The 24,554-nt window shown below is 36.9% G+C and overlaps 1 protein-coding gene, 1 long non-coding RNA gene and 1 pseudogene across 3 annotated transcripts; 2 read left to right on the forward strand and 1 right to left on the reverse strand.

Moving 5' to 3' along the window:
- Window positions 1-724: 724 nt before the first annotated feature.
- Window positions 725-17,901, forward strand: LOC142161120 (interferon-induced protein with tetratricopeptide repeats 5-like). Of its 2 annotated transcripts, none has more exons than XM_075216408.1 (2): window positions 725-854; window positions 11,291-17,900. In XM_075216408.1, the coding sequence occupies exons 1-2, from the start codon at window positions 850-852 to the stop codon at window positions 12,747-12,749; spliced, it is 1,464 nt and encodes a 487-aa protein (XP_075072509.1). In that variant the 5' UTR covers window positions 725-849; the 3' UTR covers window positions 12,750-17,900. The 2 variants fall into 2 exon arrangements, with proteins under 2 accessions (XP_075072509.1, XP_075072510.1); XM_075216409.1 differs by lacking the exon at window positions 725-854 and adding an exon at window positions 2,060-2,174 and having other exon boundaries at window positions 11,291-17,901.
- Window positions 1,613-4,904, reverse strand: LOC142161122 (uncharacterized). Its single transcript, XR_012693351.1, has 2 exons — window positions 4,652-4,904; window positions 1,613-3,815 (listed from the first exon to the last, which is right to left on the reverse strand). It is a non-coding gene; the product is annotated as an uncharacterized LOC142161122 (long non-coding RNA).
- LOC142095323 (interferon-induced protein with tetratricopeptide repeats 5-like) lies at window positions 13,983-23,084 on the forward strand (annotated as a pseudogene).
- Window positions 23,085-24,554: the final 1,470 nt, after the last annotated feature.

Below are 24,554 nucleotides of genomic sequence, written 5' to 3' on the forward strand. Positions count from 1 at the left end.
CAGAAGTGCTTACCACTTCTATAGGGACTATAAAAGCCTTTTATAGTCCCTATAAAATGCTTTCACATTTCCTTTAAATAGGTTGGATGTATGAATTTGTTTCACAGTTTTAAATAACCCACTGTTACTGTTTTTGTTCTTCTGGTTATGTCATCTGAGGTTTGTTTCTTCCTTTACTCCTCCCCTTTGGTTTTGTTTCTCTGACCCCTATAGCAACCAGTCTGATTCACTGCTCTTTCCACAAACACCTAACTCGCCACTAGGGAATTACATGTAGTTTTCTGAATGAGTGCATACAGTAATATACCTGTGATTTGCAGGGTATTACATATAATATATATATGTATGTAAAACATTACAATATAGCAAGCAGGTTTGGCTGTGACATTTTATATGTGACTAGTTGTGTAATATGGGGGTATCCCTGCTTTATTTAAGGTTATTTTTACATTTTTAACAGGTCCTATCATCTAATAATAAAATGTGTGTTTTTGAAAAGGTGATTTGCAAGGTGTGTATACTAGGGACTATAAAAGGCTTTGACATTTCCTTTGAAATAGGTTGGATGTATGAATTTGATTCACAGTTTTAAACAGCCCACACTGTTTCTATTTCTATTCCTTTGGTTATGTCATCTGAGTTTCATTTCTTCCTTTACTCCTCCCCCTTTGTTCTTGTTTCTCGGTCATGTTCCCTGAGTTTCGATTCTCCCTTCAATCTCCACTCCAATACTGTCAATTAAAACGTATAAAAGCAGTGCAGTAGGAAGCGGTTCATTTTCACAGCACTGAGAAGCTGCACGTTATCATACTACAGAGCTGAGACAGGGGTGATACAGAACGTGACAGAATGAGGTATGCTAAATATACACAATGTATTTCTTAATTTTCCCACATTGTGAGCAGTTGTCTTATTTAATGTTTTATACATTTTTTTATTTAGATGTACGACTGATCTGTAAGCAATGTAGGGCTGTTTCATTCTACTCTAAAAAAACACTTGTCTTGATTTAGTGTCAGGTTTAATGCAGTTATTCTGCTGTGTGCTATAAAATGTAATGTGTGTTCACTGTCTTCAGCATACTGTAGGGAAATATGCTGCAACAGAGTTACTGTAAAAAGCCTGATTGTTGTAAGAGGGTTCCCTTAACAACTTTACAAATTCATAAAAATAAAAATTAAAAGTTCACTTTATATTCAGTTTTGAGGCTGTTCCTGTTTTTTTATTTTTTGTTTTACATCTTTTGCCTGTATTAATATGTAGCTGGAACAGAGCAACATTTAGCAGAACTTTAGAAATGTTATTGTCAGAGTTACACCCCAATAGTGTAACTTATCAGCTCTGGTACCTGTGCAAAAAATGGGTTATCGATCGATAGGAAAGAGACACACTCAGGGCTAGATTTACTAAGCTGCGGGTTTGAAAAAGTGGGGATGTTGCCTATAGCAACTAATCAGATTCTAGCTTTCATTTATTTAGTACCTTCTACAAAATGACAGCTAGACTCTGATTGGTTGCTATAGGCAACATCCCCACTTTTTCAAACCCGCAGCTTAGTAAATCTAGCCCTCAGTCTTTTGCAGGGCTGAATGAGAATCAATTCTGACTGCCCTATAGTCAGAATGCTTTATTTATACATGAAAAGTGTGCTCGCAGGCACATTCGTTATCTAGAAATTATTGCATGTTCTCAGTGAAATTGGACATAGTATCAGCAGAAAAGAGTCTATACATCTTTTTGTTTAGTCACTGCTTAAGATGTCAAGGCCTGTATCTGCTTATCTTCAAGGATAGTCCATTGCCTTGTCTTCACCATGGGCTCTGGGCGTATTGTAAAACAGATATTCCTTTCTGATATCTGGATTGTTTGACATATAGCTCAGCATATTCACATGAGAAAGAAACAGAGAAAATCTTGTATCAGTATTATATTCAGAAAAGCAAAGAAAAGCAACTTTCATTTTATAAGTTTGATCAATATATACTTTTTACCATATTAACTTTCACAGATCCTCCTTTTTATCATACTTTTAAAATGCTATCTGTCTTTTTATGTCTGTGGATTACACCTGCACTTTGCCTACTTCAATGAATGGAATCCCTTCTGGACCCTAGACGCTGGTAAAGATACATTCAGTCAAAGTCTTATAATCCACATACATTCATCTTATTAAGGTATGACGAAAGGAGGCATCCGGGGGGGCTTGTAATATAAATATGGGGTAGATTAGGTATAAAAATATGCAGTGCGCCCGGCAAGTGTCTTAGTCACTTATTTCACAAAAGGGGGATCACCTTTTGTGCTACATAGTTTGAATAGGAAGGTAAGGATAAGGTATCAATATAGCTGAAAAGGTCTGGGGGCGCAAAACATTTTGTAGGCAATAAAGCAGTTCCATAAACTGAGTAGTAAAATGATTATGCATAGTATCAATACTAGATGTATCAGTACATTTAACATTGCAGATACTGTGGGGGATGCACCTGTGAATACATCCCACCAATGCTTTTCCAAATCCTCCTTCAATTTGGTAGCCATACCTTTTAGCTCATTTCTTTTAATAATAGTTACCATTTTAGCATGATTATTGGTATAATTTACCTGTTTAAGATGATCATTTAGTAACTTGGTTTCATTAATTACCCTCACTATCATCCCTATATCTAAGGTCAGTTGAGGTAATGTTAAATCACTATACATGAACATTTTGTCCACCTGTGTCATTTTATCTTTATAGAACATTAGCAACTTTCCTTGCCATTGTAAGTGTGTTACATTTATTAAGCACCCTGAGAACGGGTAAGCTAGTCCATAAGTTTGTGTTATTGCTTCATCATATGTGATGAGGCAAACCATCTGAGGAGCCACCTCTATTAATGTCTCATATTCTTTTTCTTTTGGATGCAATGTCCATATACAAATGCTGGTATTATGCTGTAGTAAACATGGTTCAAAGATAACATTCTGTTGTGGGCATACTGGTCCCATGTCCGTGTCATCACAGAGGTCTAAATTATGTGACCTGTTTTTCTTATCAATATAATGTCCCTTGAATGCAGGTGTCCATAGGTTACCATCCTTAGGCTGTAATTGCAAAATATAAAATTTAAGCCTTAACCCTAATGTGGAATCTTGCATCTGTGTATTATTGGCACAAACTATCACTTTATTTGCATATAGTCATATTGTTTTCTGGTAGTTCTTGGTGTATGTAACCTCTACCTGTGCAAACTGTCACATTTTCTTGCAATAGCCCTGGAGCAGCAGACAGTATTATAGTCATGTGATGGAAAAACAAAACACATGTGTAGGCTTTGTGTTGCATTTTGCACATATCAGGTGTCATTCCTGTATATTACCCCAATTAGTGGTCAGGATTGGGATCCGGTGTGGTAGCCTTCTTACAATGACTAGCATGTATCCAAGATCCTTTTCCTTCCAGTTTCACTGAAGTAGGTGTAGTTAGAAGCACTTGATATGGACCCTCAAATCTGGGTTCCAAGGCCCTTCTGACGTGCCTTTTTATGAAGACGTAATCTCCTGGCTTCAAACAATGGGTACCAGACAAGTTATCTGGATCTGGAATAGAAGAGAACACTAGACCATGCACTTTAGTTAATTGTCTTTGTAACTCTCCCATATAAGTCACCATATTGCCATAGTTATGTTCCATCTGTTGTGGAAAATAGCACCCTGTTTTGGGTGGCCCACCAAACAATATTTCATAAGGACTCAACTTAGTTTTTTTATTTGGGGTTATTCTTACAGAATAGAGAGCTAAGGGCAGACATTCTACCCAGGATTTACCAGTTTCTCTCATAGCTTTCTGTATTTTTAATTTTAGTGTCCCATTCATTCTGTGCTGTTGCTCCCCTTTTTTTTCCACTCTCCCTTTTCCGTGGGAATTGCTTGTTTCTGTAATTGTTTCAACATATATGGCTACTGCTTTTAAAGCTGCATCCTTGGCTGCTTTATCTGCTAATTTATTACCTTTTACTTCAAACGTTTGCTCCTTAGTGTGTGCTTTTACCTTTAAAATAGCCACTTCTGTAGGGGCTGCTAAGGACTCAAATAATGCTTTTATGAGGCTTGCATACTTTATTGGCTTACCATTTGCCCCCAGGAAGTTCCGGCTACGCCATATGGGGCTAAAATCATGTGCTACCCCAAAAGCATACCTGGAGTCTGTGTATATATTAGCTCTCTGCCCTTCAGCCATAATACAGGCATCTATCAAGGCATGAAGTTCTGCTTCTTGTGCTGATTGCCCTGGGCTTAGAGCCTCTTGGACGAGTATTTGCTGTTCAGTAGTTACAGCATACCCTGTTTTGGGCTGCCCCTCGTGGTAGTATCTGGAACCATCTACAAATAAGATCATATCAGGATTTGTTAGTGGCTTTTCAAACACATTGGGGAGCCCTTGATGCTCAGAATCCATCAAAGCTAAACAGTCATGAGAAAAATTTGTAGTGTGATTTGAGCCTTGCGCATTAAACTCCTCACTGAAGTCATCATGCTCATCATTATGGCTACTTTCCAGACTACTACTCCCCTCTTTTAAATCCTCTTCCTCATCCTGTGGTAACAGGGTGGCTGGATTTAAAACTGTACACCTTTTAATGGTTAGGTTACTCGGACTTAATAATGCAACCTCATATTTAGTAAGTCTGGCAGTTGACAGATGTTTGGTTTTAGCTTGATTTAAAATTTCTGTTACTGCATGCGGTACTTGTAATGTGAGGGAATGGTCTAACACTATATCCCCCACTTTGTCTTTTTACAGAGCAGCCGCAGCTACTGCTCTTATGCATGAAGCTGATCCTCTGATCACAGGATCTAATTTTCTGAGTAATACCCCAAAGGTCGTTGTTTACCACCATGCTCTTGAGTTAATACACAGTGTGCAAAGCCCTTCTGCTCATGACAGAATATACAAATGGTTTATCATAATTTGGTAACCCCAGGGCTGGTGCTTGCAAAATGATTGCCTTTATTTGGAGAAAAATATCAACCTGTTTATATGTAAGTTGCAATGGGCCCTTGTTATTACCCTTGGTGGTTTCATACAGAGGGTCTAATAATGCAGAGATGTTGGGTATCCATTCTCTGCAATAGCCCACCAGGCCTAAAAAGGCTCTTAATTTTCGCACTGTAGTGGGCACAGGAACATCTTTTATAGCATTTATTTTGTCTGCTGTAAGGTGTTTTGTTCCTTTTCCTATACAGTGTCCCAAAAAGATTACTTGGGATTGTGCCACATGCAATTTATCCTTGCTTACTTTGCATCCTACCTTATGTAAAAACATAAGTAGTTTTATTGTTTCTGTTTTACTTTGTTGTTCATTTGTTGCACACAATAACAAATCATCCACATATTGTAACAACCTTGTCTCTGGGTACTGTGGCTGCCATTGCTGCATTACTGTCTTTCAAACCATCTGATATAAGATTTGGTTAAAAAAAAACAAAAATAAACTTAAACACTATTTCATATTCAACTTCAATGTTAGTCCATTTCTCCTTTTCCCTTAAAAAACATCTTCTCACCTTCTTCGACATACAGAAAAAACCACCTAGTTCATGCATTTGCTATGCGAATAGCCCATAAACTCTAATATCTCTTTCCAAAACAAAGTACTCATTACTCATTACTCAGCAGAATCTACGTTCTTTAAATCCTTCATTAGTTTATACTTATGTTTGTTGTGGCTGTTGACCAAAATATATTGCAAACTTCTATTCATTGGAAGTTGGATCAATGCAATCTGCATTGCCTAAATGGTCTTTTTTGCTGGAGATCTGTGAAGAAAAAACTTTTGCATAGAGATTAACATTTATTCACTAGGAATAACAGTAACTATTATTAATTCACATTGAACAGCTGCTAATACAACACTTGTTTAAAAGTTTCTCTTTGTAGCTTAACTGTGACGCTATGCGTTCCATGCAGTGAAAAACTGATTTCCTCAAAGGGGCAGTCCCTAATCTCACAAACAGGGAATGTCAAAGTGACGAGACCTGGGCATTCAAAGCCACTCCTTTCTCATCATCTCTTTGTAAACCAAATATTCACACATATTTCCAGATTCTGTTATTTCCACGTTTAAAGTACAAATATATCATTTTATCTCGTAACATTTCTTTATGGGCATAACAAACCCTCCTGATTTCTGAGAACATTTATCAGTGCCATTTTACACAGATAAAAACAGCTTGTAATATCTCTCCATGTAAAGCTCACTCCCACAATTCTCAACTTCATTAAAGAGAAAGCTATTTTTCTCAAAAAAACAAAACAAAATTACTTTGTTCAAATACAGAAACGGCTTGTTGGACCCCAGCCAACTTTGTTCTGAAACCAGTAATAATAGTGATAATGTACATTATTTACAGTCTTGTGACGGACCAAAGATTTTAAAACTTCTTTGCATCTCTTCAAAAGCATTACATTTGCAACTGTACAGCTTTTTCAACCTTGAAACATGTCTCTTAAAACGGTCAAGACAGACAAACACGGATCTCCCTCACACACAGTAAGACGGAGATAAAACTCACATACAGAGAAAGAAAACTTAACTGCTATCTTCCAGCCTACTGCTGTGGAACTACAAGTCCCAGCATTAGACTAAATACACATTAGCTTCAACATGTTACTATCAATCAGCACTCCAGACATTTTTTTCACTCTTGAAATATTGAAGCAATGTTACATACATTTTCAGATAACAAAAAACAGCGTGCTTCTTATCTCAACACTGAAATATTTTACACAGAATAAGAGAGGGGCACATCTCATTCTTTAAGCTGCGCAACATCAAACATACATTTTTAGTACACAACCTACTTGATTCATTGTTTTAGTCATTTTATCATTTAGCCTGTGATGTCCTTTAATTAATTTTTATCCATTTGTCTGCTTTTAATGTCCCTTGCTTAGGAAATCCTGCCGCCTTAAAAACTTTTTCCATGCCTGTAGTGAGGGAGCTACCCCCATGCTTATAAGCATATTCCCAGGGTGTATACCCCCAATAATTTTCTGAATCCTTATCAGTCCTAGACTCTTTATTACCCACGTCTGGGTACACTTAATGTCTTTACTCTTAGCGGACCGTCAGATAATTATATCTTTATCTTTATTGTTTATATAAAGGCAGGATTACCAGGGGGACAACAAATCTGTAGGGTTTAATCCACTTCTTATGTTGCAGACTATCTTTATGCAAAGTACAAAGAATAATATTGCTATTATCCAAGCCCTCTGGAAATATCCACTTTACACATTGTTCTAAATAACCTTTTGCCTTTAGTTGTTTGTGGTGTTTTAACAACTTTTGCCACCTGTCTAACTTTAGCGTGCCTGTTTCTGGAAAACCTGCTGCTTTAAAAACTTTATGCCCCTTATGAGGGGTGAACCCCCTCTCCTTTTGGCATATTCCAGGGGAGTGTAACCCCAGTAAGACTCTTCCTTATGCCCGGTTCTAGACCCTTTATGCCCACAATGAGCGACTGGATGGTCTCTTTACAGATCCGTCTGCTTTTGAGTCTTACAACTGTATGTTTTTAAACTGCTTTATCTACCAAGGAGATAACAGGTCAGTGGCACTACGTCCTCTCTTAATATTTAGAACTATTTTAATCAACAGGGCAATGAATAATATTGCAAGTATACAACAGAGTACTATTATCCCTTCTGTACATTCAATTTGCATCCATCTAATGTGGTCTTTGCACATCTCTATTCCGCTCTCTCATAGCCTTTGCCCCACACTTGTCCTGTATCGGATATATCTGGTTTATTTCGGCTATTAATTATTTTATATAACCGCCCATACAATCCGGTAAATGTTAACCTAGCACTTCTGTCTGTGTGTGTGTAGAGCACAAGGTATTATGTCACACAATATCCACGTGTTTTTCTCTCTTGCTAGGACTACACTGCAACTTATCTCTGCACCTTCTTCATTTGACATGACTTTTACATTTCTTATCAAGTACTTTAAACATGCAATTTCAACACAATTTCTACTTTATATAACCTCTAAAGGGGTTATTCTGGTCCAGAGCTTGGGATCTTTGTCAATCCAGACGAGTTACCCCCGGACTTGTTACCTACCCCACTTCCACAAGGACAGAACTCTAAGAGTAAAAATAAAGCTTTTTACTCACCATATGGATTTTGTCCTCTGTCCTTGGGGATGAGGTGGTCCCGTGTGCCGGAGGGTCTGGATATATTGAAGATCGCGGACGAGCCCCCACTGAAACTGTCAGAGTTACACCCCAATAGTGTAACTTATCAGCTCTGGTACCTGTGCAAAAAATGGGTTATCGATCGATAGGAAAGAGACACACTCAGTCTTTTGCAGGGCTGAATGAGAATCAATTCTGACTGCCCTATAGTCAGAATGCTTTATTTATACATGAAAAGTGTGCTCGCAGGCACATTCGTTATCTAGAAATTATTGCATGTTCTCAGTGAAATTGGACATAGTATCAGCAGAAAAGAGTCTATGCATCTTTTTGTTTAGTCACTGCTCAAGATGTCAAGGCCTGTAACTGCTTATCTTCAAGGATAGTCCATTGCCTTGTCTTCACCATGGGCTCTGGGCGTATTGTAAAACAGATATTCCTTTCTGATATCTGGATTGTTTGACATATAGCTCAGCATATTCACATGAGAAAGAAACAGAGAAAAGCTTGTGTCAGTATTATATAAAGAAAAGCAACTTTCATTTTATAAGTTTGATCAATATATACTTTTTACCATATTAACTTTACATTATTAAACTACCAAATAGCAAATGATCAAAAACACTTAAAGAATAAAATAGATAAGCTGTATATTTTTGTTCAAAGACAGCTTATGAATAAAATATTTTAAAGTATATTATACTGTATATCTCTCTTTGGCATGGATGAGAAATATCCTAACATGGCCAGGGTAGTGCAAGATATTATGTTTGATGATTAGTGATGCCATAGGTGATGACAAAGTTAAGGATATCTTCACAGTTGAGAGAGGTACCGGGGTCTTGTTTTAGATCCCGGGATAGATGATGTTATAGTTCTTTTTTTGTTTCTGGCTGATTCTAGCTCTTTGCTTATATAGTAATTTTGCGTTTACAGCTTTTAAATGTATTTTGCTTTTAACGGCTCTTTTGCTTCTATAGTTCTTGTGTTAGTTATCGCTCTTTTTGTATTCTCTAGAACTGAATGTTTGCTGAAGTAAAAATAGCAGGAGTGCTCTCTTTTGCTGGTAGCTGTAAAAGAGACCCTGTGCTTTTAGAAGAGCATTTAGGTTTGCAAGGTTATGTTTATATTGGTGCCAGTGGGTTGGTGGGTTGGTAGGGATCTCAGTCCCTAATTCACTTGAGATAAGAGAGATAAGGAAAGGGGCGATAAGGCTGACGTGTCAAAGATGTGAGGTTGGAATGAGAGAATGTTTGGATATGGGGAAGGGTTATGGGTAGATATACATAGAATTAAATGAAAGAGGCAGAGTATCACTCTTTTGGAGATTTAATGCTATGTCTGTATAGGGTTTAATGGGGAGATGTTCTAAGTCTGTTGTAGGTTTAAGTAGGAGTCAGCTGATTGGTGCAGGGGATGGAACTGAATGTAGAGAGAAAGAGATGATTTGCTGAGCTCTGCTCTATCAGTACAACATTAGGGGGGGAGCCATATGTACCACTGCTCTGTCAATCTCTGGGTCTCTTCTTGTTGATGTGATGACTTCAAAGCATATAGTCCAAAAGCATACTGGTAGGTTAATTGGCTGCTAACAAAATTGACCTTAGTCTGTGTGTCTGTGTGTGTCTCTGTCCGTCTCTGTCTGTGTCTGTGTGTCTGTATGTTAGGGAATTTAGACTGTAAGCCCCAATGGGGCAGGGACTGATGAGAGTGAGTTCTCTGTACAGCGCTGCGGAATTAGTGGCGCTATATAAATAAATAAATGGTAATAATAATAATAATAATATAGTCCTTCCTGGACTTCACCAGAGAAAGGGCATTTTTTCCTTTCTTAATAAACCTCTTAGTCTCATTAATGATATAAACTTTTCTAAATGGCTTTTAAAAGTTGCCTGGTCTACTTCTGTCCACATTCTCTTTTTCATTGGCTTTTACACATGAACTTTGAAGAAAGAAAACAACAGCATTATTCCTTAGGCAAGCCTCACCATAACCTGAAAAAGGCATATTAGTATTATTGCTTAAGAGCCACACAATTTTGAGCCACATAACTTGTCTATCCCTCCCTTATTAGGGCTCACATAAAACATGTTTGCAAAAAAAAAAAAAGGACAAATTTAAAATGTGCGGACAGAGTTGGGAGGTGATATGTTCTAGCTCAGCTATAAATTGCTGTGCAAAAATAAAGCTGTCCAGTATTTGTGTGGTACATGCAAAAGCAGACAATTTTTTCCCAGCATGAAAAAACAAATGTATTTGCACCCCTTGAATTGCAACATGGTGTGTCCAGATCAAATTTGCTCCTCTTTTCGCTTTGTTCCTAACTCTAAATGATGTCCTTAATGTACTTGTTTAATGGCATTACCAGGTAATTTTATGAGAAGTCTGGAGCTCACTAGACCGTAGTAAAGATAATTACCTAATGTAGCAAGGAACAGCTCTTCAAGGTTTCCCTTTGCATGCATTGATTCCATTTTCCATGGCAAGTAGCAGTTTATTGATTTTGGAACAATGGTAAAATTTGTTTCAATAGTCTGTCGTACTCTCTGTGTAATGTGATCTCATGTTCCATAAACTTGGCATCTTAGTCTAACTCTTTGGTTCGCTCCACTTACAACTGCACAGTTGTTTAGACAGTCAGTCCATCTCATAGCGGTTGTTGTTTCCAGCCTTGCAACAACATAAGGGATGTCTTTTGGTGCACCAGCTTTTCTGTGTGTTTTTTTACAGATCTCCAAAGTACACATCTTTGTGGTAAACACAGACACCTCCGTAGCCCTTTTAACTTAATTAAAAGATTTCTAACCTGGTCAAGTTATCACTCAGTACCTACTATGCTATTAAAAGCAAAGACTTGTGAGAACCAGGTCTGCTCACGGATTTCTGCATATAGCCACAGGAGCTGAACAATGAAGAGAGGACAGTGCAAGTGTATATCATGCAGCTGTAAATTATCCTCTACATATATGTTTACAGTCTGAAAATATTTTGATTTAATTATTGTATTAATGGCAGAAATTATAGAGAACTAATATTGATGCTTGTTGCCATGGGTAGGTTTTGCAATCTACTAATAAAAAGCACTTCTGTTTTTTTATTATAGCGGGCCCTCAGAAATTTCCTTGAAACCACGGCTGCTACAGCTAAAATGTCATTTCACTTGGAGGCTTCTGGAAAAGGACACTGACATTGAAGAAATAGAAGAAAGATTAAACAACCAGCTGACATTTCTGGTCACCAAGAACAAATACATGGTGTACAATCTACTGGCCTATGTAATGCACCTTAAAAGGGACTATACAAAAGCCATTGCCAACTTAGAGGAAGCAGAGGAAATGGTTAAAGAGAACAGTCCAGATGGTTTAGATAGAAAGTATCTAGTGACATATGGCAACTACGCCTGGGTCTACTACTACTTAAAGCGGTATGAAGATTCTCAGAGCTACATAGACAAGATAGACAACATTAATAAACAATCAACACTTTCCACAAATAACAGTCAAGACATAGCTGAGATTTATGGGGAACAAGGGTGGTCATTGTTAAAGTTTTGTGGGCAATATTATGAAAAAGCTAAAGTATGTTTTGAGAAGGTTCTTGAGCTAGACCCAGAAGATCCTGAGTGGAACTCTGGCTACGCAACAGCAGTTTATCGACTGGAAGGATTCAATGGAAGAAGATACCCTGCTTCACAATGCAGATCATTAGCGCTGTTGAAACGTGCTGTAAAGCTAAATCCAAAAGATGCCGTCGTGAAGGCTCTTCTTGCATTGAAACTACAAGACTTAAAAAGAGCTGATGAGGGAAGAAAATATGTTGAAGAAGCTCTAGAACAAGCTCCAAACCTTCCATATCTACTTCGCTATGTTGCAAAGTTTTACAGAAGAGCTGGGCTGGTGGATGAAGCTCTGCGTGTCCTGAAAACTGCAGTAGATCTTATGCCAACTTCTGGATTTCTTCATCATCAAATAGGACTATGTTACAAACAAAAGATGATTATTAGCAAGAAGGAATGCAAAAAGGTGACCTTTCAGAATAGACAAATGCACGCAGAAAAAATTGATGAACTCACCAAAAAAGCCATTTTTCACTTTGAAAAAGTGCTGGAATACAAGAAAACATTTGTATATGCATATACAGACTTAGCAAATATGTACAGTGAAGCAAAGCAATACCAAAAAGCAGAAGATACATTTAAAAAGGTTTTGACATTGACCAATCTTATAGATGAAGAAAAACAGCAGATCCACTTGAATTATGGACGCTTTGAAGAATATACCAACAAATCTGAAAGTGAAGCTATAAAACATTATAAAAAAGGTTTCCAGATAACTGAACCAAACCAAGACAGAGAAGGCTGTGAGAAAGGTTTAAAAAGACTAGCGGAAAGGATGATTCAGAGAGATCACAGGGATGCTCTGGGGTTTGGTTTGCTTGGATTTGTCTATAAGAATAATGGTAACACCTCACAGGCAATCGAGTGTTATGAAAAAGCCTTAAAATATGACCCTTATAATGAGGACTATCTGAGCGATCTCTGTGACCTGAAGTTGATGATATGAAACACTATTAATCTATAAGAAAGATATTATGGGTCTTAGTTAGAAGCAAATCCAGTTAAAGGGTACAAATTTGCACCTGGAGAAACCATGTTGTCATGCAAGGGATGCAAATACAAGTTTCTTTTGCATGCAGGGAAACTACGGCCTTTTTTTGCATGTAGCCAGTGGTGGAACTCCAGTTGGTGCAGAGGATGCAGCCGCTACCAGACCTGGAGATGAGGTGCACCGGGCAATGCTGGTGCTGCCCCTCTGAGAACCTTACGGTAGACCCCCTGCTCTCCCGGTGCTACTACTCTGCTCTGAAAAAAGCAGAGATGAGTCCACTTTTTTTGCTCGGCAGTGGGATCAGAAGGGGTCCCCTCTTTGTTCTTTTCCAAGCAGAGACAGAGGCCCAGGAGGATACTGCTGCAATGCTGGGGAGAGTTCCTAAATCTGTCCACACATGGCTTTGCCAAGGTGAAAAATTGCACCTTCTAAATAGATTTACTACTAACTCTAAATTATGCCCTATGTGTGTCAATGACATTATGGGCCTGATTTAGAGTTAGTTGCAAATTTACCAGGGTGCATAATTTGCAGATAAATAAACCAGGTTGCACTGCAAAAATTTGCCAACAGGCCAAATATGTCAATTTGTATGGTATACACACATAATTGCTAGCTCAATTTTTATACTGCATTTTAGAGTATTTCTATGTCGATCCCCCTCACAACTTTAAATCAAGTTGTGAAGTTTACATTTTCTTCCCTGCAGGACAAAATTATGCACATTTGCACACATTAGCTGGATTAGCTCCTAACTATCGGCTATTGTATATATGTAACTGTGGTCTAACAATGTAGCTATATGTAGATATTAAGGACATTCTTGGGGAAAATAAATAACCCTTACCGAGAGACATAGAACACTGAAAGCCTATATACTCTAATGGCATATTGGTCGGACCTGTGAATAACAAATGTACTAACATTTTGAAGTTCACACTTATTGCTGTTTATTGACAATTCTGCATTTCAAGCTTGAATATTAGTTTGACATTGGCCATACATCCCAACCATCCCGATTTAGGTGGGACAGCTTCGTACCGCGGGTGGGAAAGTTGAGAAGTATTCTGTTCACTGCTGCTCTGCATGGCAGAAGAGTGTGCACAGCAATTAAGGTGTTTGGAGGGGAGGGAAGAACAGGGCAGCCTAGCACTTCAAAAGCACTAGTCATGCCCCCTGGGTGTGGTCATGCCCCATCATGACATGACCATGCCCCATCCCGATGCTGCTTACCCGAATGTTGGAAGGTATGCTTTGGCACCTGAAAAGAACTGAAATAAATAATGTAGAATACACTCTAGAAAAATGCCCAGACATTCTATATGTGATTTACTGTATTGTTAAGTTTTACAATATTTCATAGTATAAATGTATACTGACACTATTATTTGCATATATTTTGATAATAATTGCATTATTTGTACAATTATTGCATTCATGTATTATACATCAATAAAGTATTCAATATGATTAGCATTAGTCTCTGGAAATAATATTCTAGATCCCCAAGATACCATGCCTATGGTGCTCTGAATTTATAATCTAGCATGTTATAGATATTCAGAATTTCATGTTACAGAGATGGGAAGCCCACAACATTTATCGAGAAGCTGGTCAGCAGTGGCAGTACAGGCTGTCCCAGGATAGGATGTGAGCTGATCATGTGATGCTCACATGCAATCCTTGAAAACTCTTTTTGGCCAAGTAAATCAGGCTGCTGTCCAGCCCATCGGTACCACCAAGATAACTGTTGGGATGTGACTGGTCATGTCCTAACACTTTAAAGTAATTTAGTATTTAAAATGGTACCATTCAAAAACATTTGTTACACCTGTTGTGAGAAAAGTTTTTTGTGACATATGTTCAAATTATTTTTGTATAAACAGCAGCATTGTTTCTTCTAGTTATCTGAGATTTTGCAAGCAGCCCTCAGAACTTCTCTCATAACTGTCCTACATGCAACCTCATGTCACAGAAGCCAGGGTCTGCCCTATAGTCAGAATTAAACTATACCTGTGATGACAAGCTGTCACATGAAGAACAAGTTTAATAGCAATGCTTACATTTGTTTTTTTTTTTTAAAACGGTTTTATTCGTAATTTCTCAAATATAAGTACGGTGAACAAAAGTCATCCAGAAGGAAAGATTAATATGACAAAATTGAGTTACAAATAGATGTTCAATACATTTCATTCCATGAAACAGTAGAGAATGGTTGTATGATATAAATCAGGTGAATGCATTGCTATGACATTAAAATATAGTACTATATATTGCTGAATATAAAATGTACTAGAATTAACAGTGAGTTTTAAACACTTTAAAGTAATTAACAATTAAAGAAATAAACAAGCAAATAAATGAGCAAATAAATGAGCAAATGACCGTTAGGGGGTTTTGAAGTTACAATAGATTATTCAAGATTAATCATATATTTCCCAATTTTATGTAATGTGTTGTTCTTAGCCTCTGCAAATTCCATTCCATATGTTATAACATAAAGCGATGAGGGAAAGAGGTATTCAATTTCCCTCTAGTGAGCGGTAGAGAAACCAAATTGTGTTTTCAAACATTTTTACAATTTCTTCTTGTACATTGGATTGAAGAGATTCAATATATGGATCCCATTTCATATAGAAACTTTCAACCCCTTTTTCAATATCCGGCAAAGTGGCTCTTCTTTTAAGATATGGGGGTAAATGTATCAAGGTCCGATTTTCTTAGCGTTTTAAAATCGTTATCGGTCATAACCCACTATTTTAGTCCCAAAGTTGCAAGATGTATTAAACTGCGATTTTTACTCTGATTTTAAAAATCACTGGTTATCTCTGGCGATTTGCTGCGATGTCAAACACCCATCTTTAGCTAACTCTCCTGTGTTTCCTACGTGATTAGTAAACACATCACTGTTACACTGCCCCTGCCTGTACAGTCGTCTTTATTACAACATTATTATGTTATAATAAAGACAAAAATGTCTTTATTACAACATAAAATAAAATTATAGATGTCAGGAACCAAATGGTTCATAGTGCAAAAGGAAATAACGTGATTATGTATGAGGGCATATTTTTTATCATTAATAGTGATTGGGTGAAAGTGAGTGAAAAAAATTAGTGAAAAAATAATAAAAATAATGGGCTCTTAATTATTTTTTTCACTCACTTTCATCAGTAAGCAGCAAGGTGGCTTGGTAGTCATACTACCTTTTAACAGCATTATTCCAATTCAATACCCATTTCCTTACTCATTTTAGATATTTTGCTAGTTCGCTTGTGATAGGAGGTGATCTACCTCTCTATTTTAATATATATCAATAAAGCATTATGCATGTTTTAATCATTGTAGTAAATACATTAGTCTATGAGTGCTGTGTGGAGTTTGTATGTTCTCCCTGTGTTTGCGTGGGTTTCCTCCGGGTGCTCCGGTTTCCTTCCACTCTAAAAAAACATACTAGTAGGTTAATTGGCAGCTCTCAAACTTGACTCTAGTCTCTCCCTGTCTGTCTGTGTCTGTGTGTGAGTGTGTGTCTATATTAGGGAATTTATACTGTAAGCTCCAATGGGGTAGGGACTGATGTGAATGAGTTCTCTGTACAGCGCTGCGGAATTAGTGGCGCTATATAAATAAATGATGATGATGATGAGCGCTCCATGTATACACATTTTCTTTTCTTCCACTTATTTTAAATAGTATTTATAAATACCTATTCATTCTATATACAAATCAATTAAGATCAATTTTACACTTTTTTTTTTTTTTTAAATATATATATTAATTGATTAATCTATCTAAAATTAAATTCCATAGTTTCATTCAACCCTTCTGGTATTAATGTACGTAGCTTGAATACCCAAAACATCTCCCTTTCACAGAGGATCCTAAAGTTGTCCCCACCTCTTGCTGTGGGGTTAACGGATTCTATAATTACCACACGCAAACCCAATGAGTTAGCTTTATGTATATGTTTTAAATGTCTAGACACGCTGTGAGTTTCCAAAACATTAATAATATTTCGTCCACGCTCCATAAATCTAGTGAAGACACATCTGGTTGTCCTCCCTACATACTGCAGTTCACACAGGCACTGCAGTACGTATTGTTGAAGTCGTATAATTGGATGAACGAAAGTATATTGGTTAATATTGTTTTGCCATGCGATTGCGATCAGTACCCCACGTAACACGTGACACGGCGCGATCGCACGATAAAATACGCACACATACACTCGAACTCCCACATTCATTTATTTATATATTTCATATTTATAATGGTTCCATTCCGCAGTTGTTTATGAGCAGATGATATTTGGTTTATAGTTATATATATATTATAAGGTTATATGTACAATTTAGTGATATTTAAGGTTCAGGTTGCAGGATCTATGTCATGTCTAGTATCATTTTAATCCTCTATTCATCAGCAGTTGTCCGGTCCATTTGCCGAAGAGATCGCACATTGCATACTCTAGATAGCGATGTTAGGGAATAAATAAATGATATTTGGGTTATAGTTATATATATTATAAGGTTATATGTACAATTTAGTGATATTTAAGGTTCAGGTTGCATGATCTATGGCATGTCTAGTATCATTTTAATCCTCTATTCATCAGCAGTTGTCCGGTCCATTTGCCGAAGAGATCGCACATTGCATACTCTAGATAGCGATGTTAGGGAATAAAAGTTTAAAGTGATACTGACTGTATAATGCAAATAGACTAGTTGAAACTGGATTCTTGGCGGGAAAATCGGAGTGCCTCCCCTGGAGAGCTGACCCCTACCTTTGGATATTTTGGTTTGAACTGGCCTATGACCTGCATTACACTGGACCCTCCTGAAGCCTGGACCCATAGAAGCAAGCCACATCATCTGTATTGTTTTCTCTGTAACACTGAGTGTATATAATACAGCTTTGCTGGGACCAGCTTCAGTCATCTCTGACCACAGTCTTCTGGGCTGAAGTACTGCAGCTGGTACCAGCGGAGCGCAGCGGGCGCAGCGGTATGTATGTATTTGGTATCGGCTGTACAGTATTATATTTATGTATTGAACTGCTAAACTTTTGCTTTTGCTAAATAAATCGATTGTGCTTTGGACCCACAAGAAATCGCTTAGACAATGCTTATTAGAAAACAATTAAATAACTTTAATAGTATATAGCAAAACTCGGAGCTACCATATTTTTTTAATTTGTATTCTTATTAAATACACTAGTCGGTTGTTCGGGAATAAAGGTATTTAAGATATAGTCTTGTTTTAATAAATGATACATTTTCCAAATGATACCTTTAACACTCAATGATTTAGCATTATATTTTGAAACAAAGCTTAGATCTTTATATCTTCCTTTCTATTTTGAAACTGCCTTTCTTTTTTCTCTAAAAGGGGGTCTCAATCTAATTTCTTTGTGTAATTAAAGGCTCCATTCAGGATCCTGTTGGGATTTCCTTTCTCTCCAAAGACTTTAAGCATCCCCTTTGCTTGTTCCTCAAAAGAGACTTGCAAAGAGCAATTCCTTTTTATTCTATTTAGTTGGCTGTTGGGTATGTTTCTTAACCAAGGTTTATGATGATTACTATTGAAATCTATATAATTATTTGAATCTACATTTTTCTGGTAATGCAGGAACCCTGCCCCGAGAGGGTCAAATCCAAGAAATTTACTGTTTGTGGACTCCAAGTGCATGTGAAAGATAAATTATAATCATTGCTATTGAGATAAGTGACAAAATTCTAAATTAAATCCACAGTGTCATCCCAAATAATAGACCGGTCATCAATGTAATGGCCATAGTACACCAAGTTCACCCCAGATGGGCCATCCCAGATATACTTCTGCTCAAAATGACCCATATAGATGTTAGCATAAGAAGTGGCAAACTTGGTGCCCATGGCCATCCTGTCGACCTGCAAATAATGTTTAGAGTTAAAAAGAAAATAATTGAGATTTAAGATATAAATAATCGAATCAATAATAATACCCTGCTGTCCCTCCATGAGGGAACTCTTGGAGTGCTTCTCAAACCACTTTCACTCCTTTATCATGTGGAATATTTGTATACAATGTTGACTCATCAATCATACCGAATTAGTAGGTGGGTCTCCATATTACATCTCTGCCAATCTGCAATATGTGTGTGGTACTGTAAATAATAATCAACATAATGTGACAAATTCGTGCTCAAAAATCCTATACCAGAAACAGTAGGGTGCCCAGGTGGAGATGTGAGGGATTTGTGAATTGTGGGCAAATAATAAAAAGTAGGTGTGACTGGATGTGTAATAAATAAATAGTGCCAGCAGTCCTTGGAGATGACCCCCTCAGCCAGGGCCCTATCTAATAGAAATTTTAATTCCTCTTGATATTTGCTTGTTAGATCACTGACCATTTGAGTATAAAAAAATAATATCTTCCAGTTATCTATATACTTCTTTTACATAATCTTGTGTGTCCAAAATACCAACACCCCTCCCTACTTATCTGCAGGTTTAATAATAATATTTGTGTCAGCTTGAAGTTTCTTAAGAGCAAATCACTCTTAGAAATCAAATAGAAATCAATCTTTTGACAGATTTCTATTTTTCTTATTTCCATATCTATTTTTATTTTTAGATTCTTATTTATGACATAATTTGTAGAAATCAGCCATGGTTGCCTTATAGAAGCACTGAATGGCTGTATTTTTATGTTGTACAGGGTAAAAATTGGATTTTAACTTAAACTCATCTCTTTTATGGCCTTATCATTTACTCCACTATATTCCTTTGTATACGTATTAATAACAAATAGGGGAATAGAGGGATTTACTTCATCTCCCAATTTGTTGTTCTCTACCCACAGTTGTTCTAGAGTGGTCAGTATCTCTAGGACTTTGACATCAAGCAGCACTGGTGTATGGTCCTCCATACCTATCTTTTTGAGTTTTTTAGATGCAAAAATCTTTGTCTACATAGATCTCTAATGTAGTGGTTTAACTCTATATAGTGGTCAAAAAGGTTTGGTTCCATATTAGGTGCCAATTTTAAACCCTTTCTGCTTCCTGCTTGATATTTTTATTTCTGTTGACAACATGACCATAAATCCTACCCCGCATTCTCGCTGCCTAGGTTTAATCCTTGACTCATAAATATCCTTTGTTCACCACATCAACTCTATATTTACATCATGCTGCATACATCTAAAAAACATTTCCAGGATATGTATATATCTCACACAAGACACTGCAAAAACTTCAATTCATGCACTCCTCATCTCCCACATCAACTATTGTAATTCCCTCCTTACTAGTCTTCCCTACAATCTATTTGGAATGCAGCGGCTAGATTGATGCTCCTTGCAAATCATATTTCCTCTGCTGAGCCACTTTGTCAGTCTCTACATTGGTTGCCTGTTTTTCAACAAATCCAATATAATATTCTCCTACTAATACACAAGGCCATCCACAAAATTCCACCAATATACATCTCCTCACTTGTCTCAAAATATCTCTCAACTCAAAATCTCAGTTCTGAAAAAGATCTACATCTCTCTTCCACTCTCATCACATCCTCTTATTTTCGGTTACAGGACTTTTTTTGGGCTGCACCCACTTTATGGATATCACTCCCTCGCACAATAAAACTTTCCTCTAGTCTTCAAAACTTCAAGCGTTCTCTGAAAACCCACCATTAATAATACTACATTACATGGCCAAACAGTCTGTTTTTTTATACAGATTTACACTATACCCTGGCAGGAGGTAATCCAGCCTCCTGCCCCTCTAACCAATCAAGGTACTTTATGCAGCCTTTACATAAATCAGCCTGGTGGGTTTAACACCTTTTTACATTGCTGCTAGCGGCACTACAACGTCTGAGGTTTTATATTGAATGTCTACCATCAAGATATAACATTTCTCTATTCTTGCTTTGAAAGCAATTTAACTTGCAAAATTCACATAAATCTGTGATCACTGGCATCCTGAGTCTTACACACATTGGAAGTCTACCAGCAATTCTAATTACCCCTCCTGTGTTTTCAGGCTCAGCAGACATGTTGGTCACTCAGCGATGAAAAGGTCTAATTAACATGAGATTGCCTGTCTCCAGAGTTGCAAAACACATGCCCCCCACACATATACTTATACCCCATTCATACTGCACCAAAATCCCAGGTTTTTAGCTCGACCCAGGTCTTGGTGCAGTATGAATGGTACGAGTGAAAAATCCTGGGTCTAAAAACCTGGGTCTTCAACCCGGGATTTATCGAGGGGTAATTCCCAACATTCAGAAATCAGTACATTTCTAATAAAAAGTATCAAAAATCAGTACATTTGCAATGATATAAATTGGCACCCTGTGCTAATAATTTAAATATATTTATACAATAAGTTTTTATAAGTGATCCAGCCACATTTACATTTTATCATGAGATAACTTTGAGATCCAGTCACGGAATGCTGCTCATAGCCACAGAAGCTGGACAGTGAAGAGTGTTAGTGTATTTTATGCAGATGTAAATTATCCTTTGCAGTTCAAGGTCTCAAAATATTTTGCTTTTTTTATTGTAGTGGTACCACTGCTATGCAAGTTTTATTATGTACTAAGTAAAGAAATGCCTTTATTCAGCAAAATAATTAGGTAATTGCTTTTCCATTATTTTAGCTAGTTACAAAAACTTGTCTTAACCAGGCAACAGAAGTTATTCTCTTAAAATTACTTATAACAAAAACATTAAAAATGATCATCAAAGGATTAAATAAATAGCAAATTTTGTATGATTAATTGATATTTGCTGGCATGGATAACTTTAGCAATTTACTAATACGAACCACTTCTTTCATTTTAATATTATAGCGGGCTCCCAGAGATTGCCTTGAAATCACACCTGCTTCAACTTAAATGTTATTTGACTTGGGAGCTTCTGAAAAAGAATGCTGATATTGATGCAGTAGAAGAAAGATTATACAACCAGATGACATTTCTGGTCACCAAGAGCAAATACATGGTGTACAATCTACTGGTCTATGTAATGTACGTTAAAGGGGACTAGAGAAAAGCTATTGCCAAGCAGAGCAGAAGCAGAGGAAAAGATTCAAGAAAACAATCCAGATGGAAACGATAGAATATAACTGGTGACATATGGGGACTACGCCTGGGTGTACTACCAATTAAACCGGACTGAATATTCTCAGAACTACATAGGCAAATTAGACGAAATTTATATATAATTAAATCTTTCACTAAATGACAGTCAAGACATAGCTGAAATTTATGGGGAACAAGGGTGGCCATTGATAATGCTTTGTGGGCAATATCATGAAAAAGCTAAAGAATATTTTGAGAGGGCTCTTGAGCTAAACCCAGAAGATCCTGACTGGAACACTAGTTACGCAATACCAGTTTATCGATTGGAAGGATTCAATGACAGAAAAGGCCCTGCTTCACAATGCAATTCATTACAGCTGTTGAAACGTAAAGTTAAGTCCAAAGGATGTAGTGGTGAAGGCACTTCTTGCATTGAAGCTACAAGACCTAAAAAAGAGTTGAAGAGGGAAAAAATATATTGAAGAAGCTCCAAACCTTCCATAGCTACTTTGCTATGTTGTAAATTATTACAGAAGAGCTGGGTTGGTGGATGAAGCTCTCGGTGTCTTGACACCTGCAGTAGACCTTATGCCAACTTCTGCATTTTTATTTCATCAAATAGGACTATGTTACAAATACCAGATGACTAATAACAAGAATCAAATTAAAGAAAGATGAACTTTCAAAATAAACAAATGCACACAGACAAAATTGATGAAGTCACCAAAAAAGTCATTTTTCACTTTGAAAAAGTGCTGGAACATGATAAAACATTTGTATTGCACATATAGACTAAGCAAATGTGTACAGTGAAGCAGAGCAGATTATACACTTAAAACAATTTTGACACTTACTGATTATATAGATGAAGAGAAACAGCAGATCCACTATATTGATTGCATTTCTACATTGTCACTGTGCAGCTACTATCAGAGCCTGATTATCCAATAGGCTGACTAGGCTGCAGCCACTGAGCTTTAGGGGGGTCCCAAAAAATTTTAGGGTGGAAAATTGTAACAGGGAGAGGTATAAACTGAAAATCATTTTAAAAACCTAATACAAGATTTTGCATCCAGTAAAGTGAGTAGATGGTCAACTAATCTGTAAAAGAATCTTAAACCTTTTTCTCTTTTATCCTATGAGGGACATTGGGTTTGCTATAGTGTGAGTTGACAGGAGTTTGGGCACTTTTACATGTGCCTTCAAAAATATAAGCTAACCACCAGGACGGTAGGCGGTGGGGGGCGGTCGGTGAAGGGGGCAGCAGTGGGGATGGGGGGACCTGTCTGTTTCATTTGTACTGGGCCCCACAATTTCTGATGGCAGCCCTGCTCACATCTAATCCTGGAGTACCCTCTTTGACCAGGTAAGTCCAACTGCTGTTGTGATTTGGCCGGGGATGTCCTAACACTTTAAAGTCATTTTGAGTTTAAAAGGGACCATTCAAGAGAATATGCTAGACCTATTTGTTACATGTTTTTTCTAGTTACCTGAGATTTTGCAAGCAATCCTCAAAACCTTTTTTTCATAACTGTTCTACATGCAGCCTAATGTTATGCTACATTGGTTGATTTTTCAGAAATAGAAGGCTTGCTAATTTGTGGGTATATATGAATGTGGTAATTGCAGCAATTGTAAAAATATGCTACAATGTATTTTTGAAGTAAAGAAATGTGAAGTGCAGCATTTTGCTTATGGAGACAACAGATGTGGTCTATATGATCACATGTTTTTGGGATGTAAAATATTTAGGCAAAACAAAGAGAACAAAAATGCATCTATAAACATATTCTGGACATTGACAGATGTCATTTGGTCACCACACTGGGGAGACTATATAATCTTATACATCAGGTTTAAATCATATGTGCAAGTGTCAGTGATATATATAATATGAGAGCATGTGACTAAAACTATATTTTTTTTTATAAATAATTTTATAGCTAATTGTTTAAAACATATAATCCTCATTTGGGTTTAATGAACATCTAATTTGAAATGTTTTCTGCATGTATCTCTGAATTTATTTTGACAGATTCATTTGTCATTATTTCTAATAATTTGTTGGTTCTTTAGATGCAATTAGTCAGTGCAATGATGTTCGGTTTTATTATATATTACATGACATATTTGTTAAAGCTGCGCTACCACCTAAAATGAACATTTTCATTTACCAAATAGTTGCAGAAAGGGGATGTGAGCAAACGGACCGATTAGAAGTAGTGGTGGATTAAAGCAGCTGGAGGCCCTGGGCTAGGAGAGCTTGGGAGGACCAAACTTAATAGCATCTGGTAATGGGAACAAATCTCATTCTCCTCTTTATCTACTCAATGACAGTAGAACATTGCTGACATTTTAGCATTGATAAAAGCATTGTATTCACATTTGTAACCTTTAATACGTTTACAAAGTATGGAATTAATGAAGATGTTCACACCGAACATTTATATGGGAATCAATGCTATGTTACAACATTACACTATATACAGCCAGAATACTCTATTTAAATCTTTTTTGCATGCCAACTTATTAATTATATCATTAAAAGAAGTAAGTCGCAGTTTATCATTTTCTATGAAGAGAATGCTTAGATTAGACAACAGATCTCTGGACATTGTTGACCGTAGATCATTCTTTATCCTTTTTAGTATAGAAAATGATCTTTCACCAGTATAGTTAGTAACCATTAAACA

This window comes from Mixophyes fleayi, chromosome 6 (genome assembly GCF_038048845.1).
Source record: "Mixophyes fleayi isolate aMixFle1 chromosome 6, aMixFle1.hap1, whole genome shotgun sequence".
NCBI classification, from domain to species: Eukaryota; Metazoa; Chordata; class Amphibia; order Anura; family Limnodynastidae; genus Mixophyes; species Mixophyes fleayi.